Here is a 19,415-nt window from a genome sequence, read left to right on the forward strand (position 1 = left end):
AAAAAAAACCAGGTAATTCTGTGGCTGGGAAGTTATTTAATTTGAAGGGATTCCCGAGCAAATAATGTGCATGAAATCGCTCGCTTCGTGCAGTCAAGCAGACAGAGGAAGTCCGTGTGCGCATCCACAGGTTTACCTTCTTCTTCTTTTGGGTTTTACGGCAGCTGGCATCCACAGTGTTGCATTACTGCCATCTACAGGTTTACCTTTGACCGTGCACTGACAGTTCCATCATTCTGTCGCTAAACGAACAGCTGATCACACCGAGGTGCTCGCCGACCGCCGATACTTATTAGTTTGGTCCTGCGTTTCCTTTCCTTCGTATAGAACATAACGTCTTTTCTTCTCACTTTCCGTTACTGTAGTCGGTTTTTCACGTTTCATTCACACACTCATGTCTTCAATTTTTCTCTCCTGTTTCAAATTTGTATCCCACAATGCCTTGCGTGAACAGGGAAAGCCCACTATTTGATGCATGATGTAGCATCTTGAATTGGGTCATGGTGAAGCAGGAAAAAATAGCGGAGAATTTAGGGACATGTGGCCCTAAATTCAGTAATTATGCTATTAAAAAAACCTAATAAAATTGGTCTGTGATTCAAATTCAGTCCATTTAACCAAAATAATTGAGTGTCGGGGGAAAAAATTTTTTCACCTACACTTAAAATCTGAAAGGCAGTCTACCTTTAATATAGTGACAGTAACTTTTTACCCCCATGGACTGATCTGGAGGATAGGATTAGTGTGTGTGTGTGTGTGTGTGTGTGTGTGTGTGTGTGTGTGTGTGTGTGTGAGAGACTCTTCGGGAAGTGGAATCATTAAAATCCTCTCTGACTGATACATGGCTGAATGTCAACAGTACCCCACAGAGAGAGAGAGAATATATGTTTACCTGAAATCAATAGCGTTTAGTCCAATAAGAGTATCTGCCAGCACACCAGCTTCCTCTCCCAGCACTATCGCACCGTCCTCATAAAACCTTCTGGTAAACATCAGTGCATGCACAGACACACAAACAAATCATTACCATCCTCCTCCTCCTCCTCTACACAAAGTGTATTGCCATTTATTCTATCCACATTCACTGGATATGACCAATTGCATGCTCTGATTGGCTACTCTACTACAAGGATATTAGCTCATATACCATGAGTAGAGAAAAACAAAATGGTGGAGCGTGTTGCTGAACCAACCCAGGACGAAATAAAAACTCAAACAAAACCCCCAAAAATAAAAAAAAGCAACAAAATATGGAATAAAGTAGGGCTGTGCTCGTTTGCCATCAGTTGCTCACGATATTGTACCATATATATCGCGATATATCGAGTTGAACGATGTCTTTAATGTATTGTAAGCAGAGGGCGCGAATACGCTTGGCGCCAAAATTATTCAATCAGTGAGTCTCGAGACGAGGCCATGGAGACATGGGGGACGTAATTAGCGGCTTGCAGCGTCTGTAGCAGAGCGCATTGAAACTTAATCTACTGATGATAACATACCGATTGAGCCACTTCCAGTTGATATTTTCCAAGCAAACTTCAGATTTGGGTCACCAAATGTCTAAAGATGTTATCTACTTCATCATTTGTTGTGTTTCAATAACAAAAGTCGGACAATAAAGGCACAAATGACAGATATTGGAAACTAATTAGACAAAAAACAGTCATTATGGCATGCTGCTGCCTTAAAGGGCTGATGACACGTTTTTGACATCTTTGGCGATGTTTTATAACATAAAAAATAATTCCCAATGATCCATATATTAATTCACGAAGGCGCCTATTTTACAAGTTATGATTAAAAAAAACGCGGCTATTTGGGCAAATTTGACGGGGCTGCAGCACCCAGGAGACGAAAGAGGAGGAGGGGCTATATGACGTCAGCGAAAGAATCTTCCTCCTAACTTACTAGTTTGTTGTTGATGCGACAGGTGTTCAGTTTGTCATCATTAGTATTATTATTATTATACATTATATATATATAGTTATTATGCCTTCGCGTTGTGTTGCCGGCTTTTGCTCCAAAACCTACAAGGATGGGGTAAGTTTATTCAAGTTTCCCAGAGATCCCGAGCTGCATGCGAAGTGGGTGAAGCAAGTCAGGCGCACTCGTGACAAGTGGGAGCCCTCACCAACATCCGTCCTGTGCTCTGAACACTTCGATTTGGATTGTTTTGACACCCTTCCCAGCTTAAAAGAATCTCTTGGGTGTTCAGTTCAGCACAAACGTGTGTTACTACCATCAGCAGTGCCTACACAGTGTTGCCAGATTGGGAGGTTTCCCGCCCAGTTGAGCGGTTTCAAGTGCATTTTGATGGGTTTTGAACATATTTTGGGCTGGAAAACGTCAGCAGTATGTGTTGCCAGATACTGCTGACGTTTTCCAGCCCAAAATATGTTCAAAACCCACCAAAATGCACTTGAAACCGCCCAACTGGATGGGAAACTGCCCAATCTGGCAACACTGCCAGTATTCCGGAGGGGGTCTACTAGTAGCTATGCCGGATCCAAAGACAGTCCTCCTGTCAGAACATGTGTTGTGAAACGACATAAGATAAAGGTACGTAGAGCTATAGATTCTACATGATAATCATAAATGTAATCATAAAGTCGGCGTGATATCAGTCATGTATTTGCCTGTGAAAGCTTGCGGCTTTCATGTAACTGCCGCCTAGCAACGAGAGGCAAAGGGTAAAGAGGGTAGGCTATCATAGATTCTATTCGGAAGAGATCAACACAATTCTAGACTCCCAGAAGAGGAAGAGCTAGCACTAGAGAGTTCACCGGCGTTTTCATGCGCCATTTCCATTGAGTAGAACCAGAGTAGAACAGCCAGTGAACCGCAGCGTGTTCTCCCGCTGACGTCATAACATGGCCGCGAGCCACGGACCCAGTTTTCTTACACTGTGCAATTAAAAGTTGGATATTCGCGCAACAACAGCTTCTTTTCACGCAATTATAACAGAAATCTAACATGTTTGCCATGTTGTATAGTTTATTTAAGAAATTGCATAGAGTCATGTTCGTGTCATCAGACCTTTAAGACACTGATTCTGATTGGCTGGCTTATGATACACCAGCCAATCAGAATGAGGGTTTCAAAAAGTAGTTTGGATGAAAAAAAGGCTCATTTCTAGTGCGCATGCCCTGAGTAACTGGAAGCGCCATTTGTAAATAAAAACGTTTTTGGTTGGAACAGGTTACAAGCATGAATTTCCGTCGATTTCTGGCATGAAACATGCTTTAAATCAAGTGAAAATTGAGGACAACCTGCTACAGAACCGGGAGATATGCATGACATGTATCATATATGGGATTTTCGATTTTCAAGTGAGTAAACGATATCGTATCGTACCCCCGAAAATCGTGCATGATCGAGTATCGCGAGCTGTGAGCACAGCCCTAGAATAAAGGTATTTGATGGTAAGAACATATATTTTTTTCAAGAATTATTATTATTACAGCATTTTTCACAAATTGCTCCTGTCATTTCGCCGGTTTGTTTACAATCTAAGCAGAAATGATTTTGTCGGACGTTTTGTATAAAGTTTTCATTTATCCAATTTGCAAAAGATAAAAATAAAAATGCTCTGTTTCTCAAAATCTAGTGAATGTGGATAGAATAAAACAGTTATTCCACTCAATCTCGTCGTACTTGGCTTATAGCTGACTCGGCACTACGCGCCTCACCGGCTACCAGCTCATGTACGACTCGATTTCGTGGACTATCATTGTCTAATATCCAACAAGCACAATGGGACATGAACTCAAAAAACATGCCCTTTAAATGTTTCCAAGGTGTCCAAAACTAAAAAGTCCAAAACCAAGATTCGTGACTGCTTCGGGGCCGGGGTCTTTTTCTGGCTCACCATCATCGACACTTACGGTATGTTAACGGGTCCAAGTTTCACAATTTAATAATGAACAGAATAAGCAGTGAAAAGTTCCTCTCGTTGCAGTCAATTTCATTTCCAGCCAAACTTGTGACCTTGTAACTACGGACTCTTCATCAAACAGCAGAATTAAAAATGGTCTTTTTGGGTTGTCTTTATTTCACAGCTTTGAATTACGGCGTATTTTGTACGTGAACTGAATTCATGCCCATATACTGTATGGATATAAAGACACACCCACATTTTGATAAATTGACTTAACACCACAAACATATTAAACAGTTATTCCACAAAATCGAGTCGTACATGAGCTGATAGCCGACGAGGCACATAGTGCCAAGTAGGCTATAATCCATGTACAATGAGACTGAGTGGAATAACTGTTTTATTATATCCACATTCACTGGATTTTGAGAAACAGAGCATTTTTATTCTATACAAATTCGCTAAATAAAAACTTTATACAAAGCGTCTGACAATAATTTCCGCTTAGAATGTAAACAAACTGCCGAAATGACAGGAGCAATTTGAAAAACGCTATAATAATAATGCTTGAAAAAAAAAAAACGATAAAGTTCTTACCATCAAATACTTTCATTTCATGTTTTGTTACTTTTTTTGTATTTTCTGGGGTTTTGCTTTCGAGTAGAGTTTTTATTTCGTCCTCGGTTGCTTCAGCAACATGCGCCGCCATCTTGTTTTCTCTATTCATGGTATATGAGCTGATATCCTGGTAGTAGAGTAGCCAATCAGAGCGCGCGATTGCTCATATCCAGTGAACGTGGATAGAATAATTCCATATATAGACTTAACAACATGCATTCTGTAGACAGACCTTATTGGAGGTTTTTTTAACAATAAATATTCGTATGTATATTGTTTGCCGTGTGTGTGTGTGTAAAACCTTGTGGTTTTGAAGTCTCTCAAGGCAGCAGATATATATTCAGAGAGCCGTTTTTCCATTAAGGCAACTCGGATCCATGCACGACCCTGAGATAAAAATGGATGGATGGGCAGAGAGGGGGAGAGTGAGGGAAGGAAGGAGGGAGGGAGAGTGGAAGGGAGAGTGGAGAAGTGGAAAGAGACAAAGACAGAAATGGCCAGAGATGGAAAAATTGAAAAATGGAGAGAGAGAGAGAGAGAGAGAGAGAGAGAGCGCTATTCTTTCATTTTGAAAAATCTGTAGCATTGATAAAAGAATTATTTTTGTATAGGACAGACCTGCTCGTTATTTCAAGCCAGCTGTGATGCAATATTTTGTGTGTGTGTGTGTGTGTGTGTGTGTGCATGCGCGCATGTACCTTGGCTCTGGAACTGCGAACATTCTCCATGCTCTCAATACTTGGGATGCAGCTGTGAGGGACTTTGCCGCAGGCCACACGCACAAAATCCCAGAAACTACGTGGACTCTCATAGCCGAACCAAGTGATCTGACCTGCATGGAATAAAACAAAGGGAGGAAAAGTGAGTGAGAAAAAATTAGAGAGACGAGATAGGACGCATACAAAAAACCCAAAACTTTGTTCTCATCCTGGAGCTCAAGATTTTTTTCTCCCTGATTATTTGGGCAGGATGACGTTTTTCATGGGCGGCACGGTGGTGTAGTGGTTAGCGCTGTCGCCTCACAGCAAGAAGGTCCGGGTTCGAGCCCCGTGGCCGGCGAGGGCCTTTCTGTGCGGAGTTTGCATGTTCTCCCCGTGTCCGCGTGGGTTTCCTCCGGGTGCTCCGGTTTCCCCCACAGTCCAAAGACATGCAGGTTAGGTTAACTGGTGACTCTAAATTGACCGTAGGTGTGAATGTGAGTGTGAATGGTTGTCTGTGTCTATGTGTCAGCCCTGTGATGACCTGGCGACTTGTCCAGGGTGTACCCCGCCTTTCGCCCGTAGTCAGCTGGGATAGGCTCCAGCTTGCCTGCGACCCTGTAGAACAGGATAAAGCGGCTAGAGATAATGAGATGAGGTTTTTCATAAAATGGAGCTGCAAAAGAAAAAAGAAAAAAAGTTAAAAAGAGAAGAAGGCATGTATGAGAGTGAAGGACTAAGCCAAGATTGCACTAAAAAGCTTAAGTGTAGGCTAATTTCTCTGCTCACCAACATTGTAAAGAGCACTTATTTGTGTTATAATAGCCTTCCTGTCACACACACCTTCAACAAAACTACACTTGGCTCCACTATAATCTGTGGATTTTCTTTCTCTATGCAGAAAGCAGCTGTGTGCTGTCTGCAACCAGAAAATGAAACAAGAGGGGAAAAAAATGACACCGTCTGCCTGCTTCTACATGCATAATACCAGCAGAAAGCTAATGGATTTTACCGACAGCTGTATCTCAGGTGCCTAATGACATATAATGGAAGCTAAATATTGTTTCCACTGTATGTGCAGAAAAAAAAAAAAAAAAGAACAATTTCCACTGTGAGCATCAAGTCACTTAATGTCCTATTCGTCTCTGACAAACAGCATGCAGTAAGTGCATGAGGACAGGCCTGGAAAGAAACATTAACCTCTCTTAAAATAGTTTCCTGCAGAATTATACATAATGCTTCGCCTGCACATTGTAGAATAACGTGATTCTGTACACAACAGCGGATGTACAACAGTCCATTAGCTCGGACGCTGGCCTTCAAAAGCAGCATACTCATCACCACGTTGCCAGGTTACCGACATTCGCGAACAGTTACTAACTCAAGCCCATTAGAGGAGATGTGAAAAAGTGTCACTGGGAAAAATAGAGCAAGTATTCGACGGCTACAGTACCATATCTCAAAATAGTTCCAAATACAGAGGAGAAATCATTCAGCCACTTGATTTTGCTGTTATCTTTTCAGTGCGGTTTGTTTGTCAGTCTAAGCAAGACTGCGCAAAACCTACCAACCTCATTTCCATGAAACTTGGTGGAATGGAGTAGCATGGGCCAAGGAAGAACCCATTACATTTTGGACTGGATCCAAGTCACAGGATGGATCCAGGAATTTATTTTCCCTTCTGCTAATGTTCTCGGGGACAGATCCAGACTGATGCATGTGCATTGGTCAGAAATATGTGCACCACTTGGCACCGGTCACGGGCATTTGTTTACTTTACTGCTAGCCAGCTCCATGGGCTATAACCTCACTCAACCAACAGACCAATGGTTCAGGATCCGACCACCTGTAGTAAGCGGTGATGCTTACCTGACCTAATTACCTATATTCTCACTATGTTTTGTATAGCGAGACCTAAGACAAAGAATCAAGGTCAAATCAAATAAAATGCTCCAGAAAGAGGTCGAAATTCACTGCAAATAATGGGCCGAGCAGTGGTTGCAGTGAGCTGTGCCTGGACTGTTTCGAAAGGTCCTGGGGAGACGGAGGTGCCTGTAAGGTTTGGCGGGGCTAGGACTTTCGGTGGCTGAGTTATGAATTTTTAAATCCCTGAAGGCGCACACGGCTGGAGCCAGGGCTCATATTAAAAGTTTTCGGCAAGCCACACTCGTGCGGTTTCGAGGGCGAATAGTGGGCCGAGTCACGGTCGTAGCAGGCCATGGCTGGCCTCGTCAGAAAGGGCTCGGTGTGCTCTACGCCCCTGTGGAAATCCATAGTGATCTGGTAAAATTAGTGAAAATATTTCTGCAAACGTGTACCTTTCAAATTCTCGGGCTGGATCCGTCCCTGGTTCTGAGATATGGCATTTGGTCTTGGTGGAAGTCTAGACTTGAATATGCCATACATCTTAAACTCCAGTAGATGGCAGTAAAGCTCAACAGTGACAAAACACAGCCAATGTAGAAATAGAATGACTCACTATCATGGTCCATATTCAAAGGTATCAGTAATCCTGTAGGCACATAATTCTATATGTCTGGATACATTTCCAAAAGTATTAAATTGGATGCAGTTGCTTATTTGCACAGTACAGGAGAGAGACTATTGTCCTCGGTGGAGGTCTGCGCTCTTCGAGTGCCCATCAAGTTGTTCTCTAGGTCATTGTTGTTCCTGCTGCTTTCAGGTTGTCCTGCAACTCTTTTCAGTTGACTGATGGCTTCACTCTTACCTTCCTTATTATTAATCTAAGAGGGCACTGGGAAACCCTGCATGACGATTAGTTATGGTTGTATAAAAATCCCCCCACCACTGCATATTATCGAATCAGTTATCCTGACAGGGATGTTCAAGGAACTAGGAAGCTCCTTCCTCTTCACTGTTACCCCTTTTCAACCAACAGGGAACAGGTTCCATTCTTGTTCACGCACCACATTTGAACTGTTCAGAGCATTTCAACCAAAAATAATCTGAAAAGTTGGTTCCCAGTTGGAATCAAAATCAAGCTGGTTTTTCCAGTGTGAACCACGACATCAGTGGGTGTGTCATTAGTTTGGAGAGGAAGTGGAGCACAGCAATTGAGAACACAATAGAAAAGGAGACAGCTTCAGGAAAAAAGACTGGACTGAAAACAAATATTTGCAATAACAGAACAAAAACTCACAGGTAATCAATCAATGCACACCGCCATCCTGCTACTACGGTTTCCTCCCATTGTGCATTGTAGAGCACCCTCCATTCATGACACATCCTTGATTACAAGGGTTCGGCTCAAGACTGGTGAAAACATGGGCCGGTTCACTGGCTGGCACCAAGATTCAAAGAATCCTGAATGGAACCGGTTCAAGAACCCGTTTCCTGTCGGTTGAAAATGGGTATCGGAGTACATCATGTTGAAATCTTCCTAACCAATGGAAAGCCAACAGTTTATTTTTATGCAACATTTACATACTCATCTCATCATCTCTAGCCGCTTTATCCTTCTACAGGGTCGCAGGCAAGCTGGAGCCTATCCCAGCTGACTACGGGCGAAAGGCGGGGTACACCCTGGACAAGTCGCCAGGTCATCACAGGGCTGACACATAGACACAGACAACCATTCACACCCACATTCATACCTACAGTCAATTTAGAGTCACCAGTTAACCTAACCTGCATGTCTTTGGACTGTGGGGGAAACCGGAGCACCCGGGGGAAACCCACACGGACACGGGGAGAACATGCAAACTCCACACAGAAAGGTCCTCACTGGCCCCGGGGCTCGAACCCAGGACCTTCTTGCTGTGAGGCGATAGCGCTAACCACTACACCACCGTGCCGCCCCACATTTACATACTGTATAATAAATTATATACATTTTTAATATAGTGTCAAATGCTTTTTATTAGCTCATCCGGCTTATGCATCATGCATTGTTCGTTATCATCGCCTGTCCACAATTTACAAAAATCGCTGCTCCTCCTACAGGATTGATCGGATTTCGATCAAACTCTCACACAATGTTCCCCAGGTCGGTGTGCATAAAAAAGTTGTCAAGATGGTGGTGCCACCTGTCATATTTACGATTTTATGGGCATCTGAAATTTTGGGGTGGCTCATCACATTAAACGCTACTCTTCGTAAACTGCTGGGATGTTTTCGCTGAAACTCACCCAGAAGACTCAAAAGACATATTTCAGCAAGAATTGTTCACCAGGTGGCACCACCTGCCACGGATGAGGCTATAGAGGGGTCATGTGCAATTTCATGAGAATCGCTACTCCTCCTACAGGACTGATCAGGTTTGGATCAAACTCATATGGAATGTTCCCCAGGTTGGTCTGTATAAAAGTTGTCAATATGGTGTTGCCACCTGTCATATTTACGATTTTTATGGGCGTTTGAAATTTTTGGGTGACTCGTCACATTAAACACTAGGCTACCGTCCGTAAACTGCTAGGATGTTTTTACTGAAACTCACCCAGAAGACTCTAAAGACATATTCGAACAAGATTTGTTCACCAGGTGGCACCACCTGCTATGGATGCAGCTCCACAGGGGTCATATGCAATTTCACAAAAATCGCTACTCCTCCTACAGGACTGATCAGATTTCAAACTCACGCGCAACAACAGTGGCCGGTATGAGCTACAGCCTCATTGAAGCTATTTTTTAAATTAATTTTGTTTTTTAAACATATATTTCCATACTTATGAATACATGTACTGTATGTCAAATACTCAAAAAAAAAAACACACCAAATACTAACCCACAACTTGCTCCATTTTTACAGACTGCCTGTATCAACAGGATTATGGGATATGTAGGAAAGTGGATGATAAAACACTTGTGTATTATGCCTTCAAAATGTCAAAGGCACCTCAAAACGCAGTTCTCTCTGCAAACCTTCAATCCAGACAGGCCTCCAAATACAGCCTTATTATTACGTACCAGTTTTATATTTCAGACACACCCACCATGTGCTAATGGCTGTATGGGGTTGGGTTTGACATTATAATGCTCAGTATGTGTACAGTCTGAGCCTGAATGTAGTCTCATGTTCCTACCTTTGAGCCGATGGCTGAGGATCTGCTCCAGAATGGAGACAAAATTGATGAACTCCGGCGATGTGTCATCTATAGTTTCATAACAAGACCGGTCGATAAGCGTTTTCACTGAGAACCTGTAGAGAGACATGTTGAGAATTGAATTGAATTTCAAATAAGGCTGAATGCTGTATATTTAACAGTTATTCCACGAAATCGAGTCTTACATGAGCTGATAGCCGACAAGGCGCGTAGCACCGCATCGGCTATAAGCCATGTACGACGAGATTGAGTGGAATAACTGTTTTATTCTATCCACATTCACTGGATTTTCAGAAACAGAGCTTTTTATTTTTTGCAATGCAATAAATAAAAACTTTATACAAAACGTCTGATAAAATCATTTCCGCTTAGAATGTAAACAAACCGGCGAAATGACAGGAACAATTTGTGAAAGATGCTATAATAATAATAATAATAATAATAATAATAATAATAATAATAATGCCTGTTGGGGGGGAGAAAAAAAGATATGCTCTTAACATCAATTATTTTTTTCGCGGTCCAAATCCTGCGCTCTGATTGGCTGGCGAGCGGGTCCGTAACCTATGGTACGGACCTCAGTTACGGACCCCGGTTACGGACCTCTGGCAACTCCCTTGTTCACAACAACAAACATACTGTAGTAGCATTTTTTGTCAACATTTATCTTTTTTTAATAAGATTTTTTAAAAATATTATCAAAAATCATAAATTTTTGCCAGCATTTCTCAGGAGAATAACATTAATTTTACAGCATGGATAGTGATAACAGTGTTCACAGCAAAAGCAAGTTTTACTACCCTGAGGAAGAAGAAATAAAACATTTCGGAAGAAAGATAAAAACCTCTAATTTGCTAACGCCGAGCAAAAACTTGGCTGAATCCTGAATGACTCCTATTTGAAGAAATAGGGGAAGACATAGGCGGCAAAATGTAGGTTTTTTCCTGCCATGGAAGTGCACTTGTATACTGAGGAGGAAGCAATTTGCATTACAGCTGTGAATGAGGATTCATAATAGCATTAATTTTACAGCATGGATAGCGATAACGACAGTGTTCACAGCGAAAGCGAGTTTTACTACCCTGAGGAAGACAAAATAAAACAAAACATTTCAGGAGAAAGCTAAAAACCTCTAACCTGCTAACGCCCAGCAAAAACATGGCTGAATCCTGAATGACTCAATTTTGTATAAATAGGGGACTACATAGGCGGCAAAATGTAGTTTTTTTTCCTGCCATGGAAGTGCACTTGTATACCGAGGAGGAAGCAATTTGCATTACAGCCATGAATGAGGATTCAAAATGGCGGCTCGGCTCGGTTTTCCCTTTCGGGTGCTCTCGTTTTCTGTCAGAATTTGGTAAAGAAAAAAATAAATATATTATTTACCAGCTAAAAGTCGATCCGTATGGTGAAATACCGTGACCTCGGCCTTGAATACTGACCTCGGCCCAGAAGGGCTCGATCAGTACTTTCAAGACCTTGGTCACGGTATTTCACCATACGGACCTCCCAGCTGGTAAATAACATATATATATCATCTCATTATCTCTAGGCGCTTTATCCTGTTCTACAGGGTCGCAGGCAAGCTGGAGCCTATCCCAGCTGACTACGGGCGAAAGGCGGGGTACACCCTGGACAAGTCGCCAGGTCATCACAGGGCTGACACAGACAACCATTCACACTCACATTCACACCTACGGTCAATTTAGAGTCACCAGTTAACCTAACCTGCATGTCTTTGGACTGTGGAGGAAACCGGAGCACCCGGAGGAAACCCACGCGGACACGGGGAGAACATGCAAACTCTGCACAAAAAGGCCCTCACCGGCCACGGGGCTCAAACCCAGACCTTCTTGCTGTGAGGCGACAACACTAACCACTACACCACCGTGCCACCCCATATATTTTAATTCCATATTTTGTTGCTTTTTTGTATTTTTTTTGGTTTTCTTCTTCTTTAGGGTTTTTTGGCGGCTGGCAAACAAACTTAAAGGTGGATTACCGCCACCAAGTGGGCTGGAGTGTGGAACAGGAGATTTTTTTTTTCTTTTTTGGGGATGGGTGGAGGCTATATTCTTTTAGCCATTTCTGTTTCTTTTAAATATTTGATAATTTGGGGGGGATTGTTTTCAAGTAGCATTTTTATTCTGTTCTCCGTAGGTTCAGCAACATGCTCCACCATTTTGTTTTTTCTCTCCTCACGGTATATGAGCTGATAGCCTAGTAGTAGAGTAGCCAATCATATCCAGTGAATGTGGATAGAATAAAATAGGTGATGCTGACACACTGTGAACTTGAAATGTTTTTCCGACCTTACTGACAGGGGCAAGCAGATTTTGTGTCTAGGTTATTTGTTTTCTTTTCATAGTTGGCAGGTTCAACAAGCAGAACAAGAAAAATTAAAGCCGCAAGCGGCCTCGACGGGCCCTCGCGCCAGCGGCCAAGGAGGGCGGGGGCATGCGTCCCCGCGAAATACCTTCCACAGCTTCTTCGGCAAGAGACAGTACTCCCACAATGGCGACAAAGCACAGAATTGGACACATGGTAACAATAGGGTCTCGCACTGTACGGGGCTCGGGGGGCGCTATAGAGGCCCTGAGGCCCGCCTGGATCTGGGCTTCTGGTTCTCAGTAGCGGTGGCAGTCTAAGAATAAGGAGCCAAGTTTCGTGCGTTGTCGACCATGGCAAGCGCCCCAATAAGGGTCTTGAAAAGAGTTTGCTTGCCAAGTTTGACAAATCAGAAGCTGCAATATCATGTGTGCCATAACCAGCACCCCCAGGGGCGAAAGTGCACAAAATTTGGCGTATATGTCAGGTGAGCTATGAAGAGTTTGCGTATGAAGTTTGATGACAACTGAGTAAATAGAAGATGAGATATAGATTTTTGAAGAATAAATTTTTTGGTTTTTCCCATGTCAGAAGGTGGCGCAATGCTGTACATGAGCGATTATGAGTTGGAAAAATAAGTGCCCACAACAGCAACGTACTATCACAAGGTAGTGGTGTGAAGGAAAAGCATTATGGAATTATTTACCAAAAAACCGTTTTGGAGCAATTGCGTCGGCCAAAAACAGCGCCCCCCATGGACGAAAATTCCCAAAATGTGGTATACATGACATGGGAGGTAGGAAGAGGGTGGCCGTGAAGTTTGACCAAATTTGAGGAAAGATTGGATTTTTTGCCCAAAAATAGCGCCCCCAGTGGCGAAAGTGCACAAAATTTGGCGTATATGTCAGGTGAGCTATGAGGAGTTTGCGTATGAAGTTTGATGACAATTGAGTAAATAGAAGATGAGATATAGATTTTTGAAGAATAAATTTTTTGGTTTTTCACATGTCAGTAGGTGGCGCTATGCTGTACATGAGCGATGATGAGTTGGAAAAATAAGTGTCTACAACAGCAACGTACTATCACAAGGTAGTGGTGTGAAGGGAAAGCATTATGGAATTATTTACCAAAAACCCGTTTTGGAGCAATTGCGTCGGCCAAAAACAGCGCCCCCCATGGACGAAAATTTCCAAAATGTGGAATACATGACATGGGAGGTAGTAAGAGGGTGGCCGTGAAGTTTGACCAAATTTGAGGAAAGATTGGAATTTTTGCCCAAAAATAGCGCCCCCAGTGGCGAAATATCACAGAAATTGGGTAACATGTCAGAAGCCCAATGAGTGATTTGCGTGTGAAGTATGAGCAGTTTTGAGCAATCAGAAGATTTGTTATGAATTTTTAAGCATGTAAAATTTAGCATCGAAAATTGATTGACGTATAACTTCTGAACGGTGTATCCAACGTGAAACGTATTTAGTAACTTTTGTCAGCCATGTCTGTAGATGCTGTGTATCAATTTTGGTGACATTCCTATGAACGGTCTAGGAGGAGTTGCGCCGTCTTCGTGGCCATGCATTTCGCACAAAAGTGAAACTACCTCACTTCCTGTTGGGCGTGGCTAATGCATTGGCATTACATTTTTGTCCGGGTTAGTGAGATACATATGCGTACCAAATGGCATGCCACTACTACAAACTACATGGCACCCAGGCACCTTAATGCGGGAGGCCAAAATCACAACGACTTAGGGGGCGCTATAGAGGCCCGGAGCCCCGGCCAAGTTTGGGCTTCTGGTTCTGAGTAGCGGTGGCAATTCTCGGAACTGGTGCCAAATTTCGTGCGTTTTCGCCCATGGCAAGCGCCCCGAAAATGCCCCAACAGCGGAGAAAAATAAAGAAGAAGAAGAAGACGGAAGAAGAAGAAGAAGAAGAAGAAGAAGAAGACGGAAGAATAATAATTAAAGCCGCAAGCGGCCTCGACGGGCCCTCGCGTCAGCGGCCAAGGGGGGCGGGGGCATGCGTCCCTGCGAAAAACCTTCCACAGCTTCTGCGGCAAGAGACATTACTCCCACAATGGCGACAAAGCACAGAATTGGACACATGGCAACAATAGGGTCTCGCAGTTCGTGCGTTGTCGACCATGGCAAGCGCCTCAATAAGGGTCTTGAAAAGAGTTTGCTTGCCAAGTTAGACAAATCAGAAGCTGCAATATCATTTTTGCCATAACCAGCACCCCCAGGGGCGAAAGTGCACAAAATTTGGCGTATATGTCAGGTGAGCTATGAAGAGTTTGCGTATGAAGTTTGATGACAATTGAGTAAATAGAAGATGAGATATAGATTTTTGAAGAATTAATTTTTTGGTTTTTCCCATGTCAGTAGGTGGCGCTATGCTGTACATGAGCGATTATGAGTTGGAAAAATAAGTGTCTACAACAGCAACGTACAATCACAAGGTAGTGGTGTGAAGGAAAAGCATTATGGAATTATTTACCAAAAACCCGTTTTGGAACAATTGCGTGGGCCAAAAACAGCACCCCCCATGGACGAAAATTCCCAAAATGTGGTATACATGACATGGGAGGTAGTAAGAGGGTGGCCGTGAAGTTTGACCAAATTTGAGGAAAGATTGGATTTTTTGCCCAAAAATAGCGCCCCCAGTGGCGAAACAACACAGAAATTGGGTCACATGTCAGAAGCCCAATGAGTGATTTGCGTGTGAAGTATGAGCAGTGTTGAGCAATTAGAAGATTTGTTATGAATTTTTAAGCATGTAAAATTCTGCATTGAAAAATGATTGACGTATAACTTCTGAACGGTTTACCCTACGTGAAACGTATTTAGCAACTTTTGTCAGCCATGTCTGTAGATGATGTGTATCAATTTTGGTGACATTCCCATGAACGGTCTAGGAGGAGTTGCGCCGTCTTCGTGGCCATGCATTTCGCACAAAAGTGAAATTACCTCACTTCCTGTTGGGCGTGGCTAATGCATTGGCATTACATTTTTGTCCGGCTTGGTGAGATACAAATGCGTACCAAATGGCATGCCACTAATACAAACTACATGGCAACCAGGCACCTTAATTCGAGAGGCAAAAATCACAACACGTTAGGGGGCGCTATAGAGGCCCTGAGGCCCGCCTGGATCTGGGCTTCCGGTTCTCAGTAGCGGTGGCAGTCTAAGAAAAAGGAGCCAAATTTCGAGCGTTGTCGACCATGGCAAGCGCCCCAATAAGGGTCTTGGATAGAGTTAGCTTGCCAAGGTTGACAAATCAGAAGCTGCAATATCATTTCTGCCATAACCAGCACCCCCAGGGGCGAAAGTGCACAAAATTTGGCTTATATGTCAGGTGAGCTATGAGGAGTTTGCGTATGAAGTGTGATGAAAATTGAGTAAATAGAAGATGAGATATAGATTTTTGAAGAATAAATTTTTTGGTTTTTCCCATGTCAGTAGGTGGCGCTATGCTGTACATGAGCGATTATGAGTTGGAAAAATAAGTGTCTACAACAGCAACGTACAATCACAAGGTAGTGGTGTGAAGGAAAAGCATTATGGAATTATTAACCAAAAACCCATTTTGGGGAAATTGCGTCGGCCAAAAACAGCGCCCCCCATGGACGAAAATTACCAAAATGTGGTAGACATGACATGGGAGGTAGTAAGAGGGTGGCCGTGAAGTTTGACCAAATTTGAGGAAAGATTGGATTTTTTGCCCAAAAATAGCGCCCCCAGTGGCGAAATATCACAGAAATTGGGTAACATGTCAGAAGCCCAATGAGTGATTAGCGTGTGAAGTATGAGCAGTTTTGAGCAATTAGAAGATTTGTTATGAATTTTTTAGCATGTAAAATTTTGAAGTGAAAATTGATTGACGTATAACTTCTGAACGGTTTATCCTACGTGAAACGTATTTAGTAACTTTTGTCAGCCATGTCTGTAGATGATGTGTATCAATTTTGGTGACATTCCTATGAACGGTCTAGGAGGAGTTGCGCCGTCTTCGTGGCCATGCATTTCGCACAAAAGTGAAATTACCTCACTTCCTGTTGGGCGTGGCTAATGCATTGGCATTACATTTTTGTCCGGCGTAGTGAGATACATATGCGTACCAAATGGCATGCCAGTACTACAAACTATATGGCAACCAGGCACCTTAATGCGGGAGGCCAAAATCACAACGACTTAGGGGGCGCTATAGAGGCCCTGAGCCCCGGCCAAGTTTGGGCTTTTGGTTCTGAGTAGCGGTGGCAATTCTCGGAAGTGGTGCCAAATTTCGTGCGTTTTCGCCCATGGCAAGCGCCCCGAAAATGGCCCAACAGCGGAGAAAAATAAAGAAGAAGAAGAAGAAGAAGAAGAAGAAGACGGAAGAATAATAATAGTGAACTCTTACAAGAACAATAGGGCCTTCGCCCATAGGGCTCGGGCCCTAATTAAAGCCGCAAGCGGCCTCGACGGGCCCTCGCGCCAGCGGCCAAGGGGGGCGGGGGCATGCGTCCCCGCGAAACACCTTCCACAGCTTCTTTGGCAAGAGACATTACTCCCACAATGGTGACAAAGCACAGAATTGGACACAGAGTACACGGTGCGCTGAGATGTTGTCATGGACAGAACATTTTATGCCATGGCTTCCCAACCAAATTAATGTATTTACCTCATCAGTCACCAAGCTATAGCTACATAGGATTGTCTTCTGTTAGACATCTATTAGTCTGTATGTAACGCTACAACACTTGCTCCCGACTGCCTACCCATTCCCCACAAGTCATGTGTGTTTAAGGCAACCAAAACAACATACTCCTGGTGCCTCATGATTGTAAACACCTCTCCTGCAACTGCTACAGCGCAATGAGCGCCCCCAGTGGTCCACAAGTCATGTGTGTTTAAGGCAACCAAAACAACATACTCCTGGTGCCTCATGATTGTAAACACCTCTCCTGCAACTGCTACAGCGCAATGAGCGCCCCCAGTGGTGAAAGTTCACCAAATTTGGTATACATGTCAAGGGACCTATGAAGAGTTGTTTTGTAAAGTTTGATCAAGTTTGACCAATCAGAAGCCGAGATATAAATTGTTGCCTGAAAACAGCGCCCCCAGTGGCAAAAGTTCACAAAATTTGGCAGATATGTCAGGTGACCTGTTAAGAGTGTGCGTATCAAGTTTGATCAAGATTGAGAAAATAGAAGATGAGATATTGATTTTTGAAGAATAAATTTTCTGGCTTCTCCCATGTCAGTAGGTGGCGCTATGCTGCACATGAGCGATAATGAGTTGGAAAAATAAGTGTCTACAACAGCAACGTACTATCACAAGGTAGTGGTGTGAAGGAGAAGCATTATGGAATTATTTACCAAAAACCTGTTTTGGAGCAATTGCGTTGGCCAAAAACAGCGCCCCCCATGGACGAAAATTCCCAAAATGAGGTGTACATGACATGGGAGGTAGTAAGAGGGTGGCCGTGAAGTTTGACCAAATTTGAGGAAAGATTGGATTTTTTGCCCAAAAATAGCGCCCCCAGTGGCGAAATATCACAGAAATTGGGTAACATGTCAGATGCCCAATGAGTGATTTGCGTGTGAAGTATGAGCAGTTTTGAGCAATTTGAAGATATGTTATGAATTTTTAAGCATGTAAAATTTTGCATTGAAAATAGATTGACGTATAACTTCTGAACGGTTTATTCTACGTGAAACGTATTTAGGAACTTTTGTCAGCCATGTCTGTAGATGATGTGTATCAATTTTGGTGACATTCCTATGAACGGTCTAGGAGGAGTTGCGCCGTTTTCGTGGCCATGCATTTCGCACAAAAGTGAAATTACCTTACTTCCTGTTGGGCGTGGCTAATGCATTGGCATTACATTTTTGTCCGGCTTAGTGAGATACATATGCGTACCAAATGGCATGCCACTACTACAAACTACATGGCAACCAGGCACCTTAATGCGGGAGGCCAAAATCACAATGAGTTAGGGGGCGCTATAGAGGCCCTGAGGCCCGCCTGGATCTGGGCTTCTGGTTCTCAGTAGCGGTGGGAGTCTAAGAAAAAGGAGCCAAATTTCGTGCGATGTCGACCATGGCAAGCGCCCCAAAAAGGGTCTTGTAAAGAGTTTGCTTGCCAAGTTTGACAAATCAGAAGCTGCAATATCATTTCTGCCATAACCCGCACCCCCAGGGGCGAAAGTGCACAAAATTTGGCGTACATGTCAGGTGAGCTATGAAGAGTTTGCGTATGAAGTTTGATGACAATTGAGTAAACAGAAGATGAGATATAGATTTTTGAAGAATAAATTTTTTGGTTTTTCCCATGTCAGTAGGTGGCGCTATGCTGTACATGAGTGATTATGAGATGGAAAAATAAGTGTCCACAACAGCAACACACTATCACAAGGTAGTGGTGTAAAGGAAAAGCATTATGGAATAATTAACCAAAAACCCGTTTTGGAGCAATTGCGTCGGCCAAAAACAGCGCCCCCCATGGACGAAAATTCCCAAAATGTGGTATACATGACATGGGAGGTAGTAAGAGGGTGGCCGTGAAGTTTGACCAAATTTGAGGAAAGATTGGATTTTTTGCCCAAAAATAGCGCCCCCAGTGGCGAAATATCACAGAAATTGGGGAACATGTCAGTAGCCCAATGAGTGATTAGCGTCTGAAGTATGAGCAGTGTTGAGCAATTAGAAGATTTGTTATGAATTTTTTAGCATGTAAAATTTTGAAGTGAAAATTGATTGACGTATAACTTCTGAACGGTTAATGCTACGTGAAACGTATTTAGTAACTTTTGTCAGCCATGTCTGTAGATGATGTGTATCAATTTTGGTGACATT

General features: G+C 43.1%; 1 protein-coding gene across 2 annotated transcripts in view; it reads right to left on the reverse strand.

Moving 5' to 3' along the window:
- rundc3b (RUN domain containing 3b) overlaps positions 1-19,415 on the reverse strand; it is a 103,736-nt gene that overhangs the window by 53,345 nt on the left and 30,976 nt on the right. For both annotated transcript variants that reach the window (XM_060900264.1, XM_060900263.1), the window contains exons 2-5: positions 10,236-10,351; positions 5,194-5,327; positions 4,797-4,882; positions 893-982 (exon numbers count right to left, since the gene is read on the reverse strand). In XM_060900264.1, coding sequence (XP_060756247.1) covers positions 893-982; positions 4,797-4,882; positions 5,194-5,327; positions 10,236-10,351 — 426 coding nt within the window. The remainder of the gene's footprint in view (positions 1-892; positions 983-4,796; positions 4,883-5,193; positions 5,328-10,235; positions 10,352-19,415) is intronic.

The sequence above is a fragment of the Neoarius graeffei genome, chromosome 19, assembly GCF_027579695.1.
Source record: "Neoarius graeffei isolate fNeoGra1 chromosome 19, fNeoGra1.pri, whole genome shotgun sequence".
NCBI classification, from domain to species: Eukaryota; Metazoa; Chordata; class Actinopteri; order Siluriformes; family Ariidae; genus Neoarius; species Neoarius graeffei.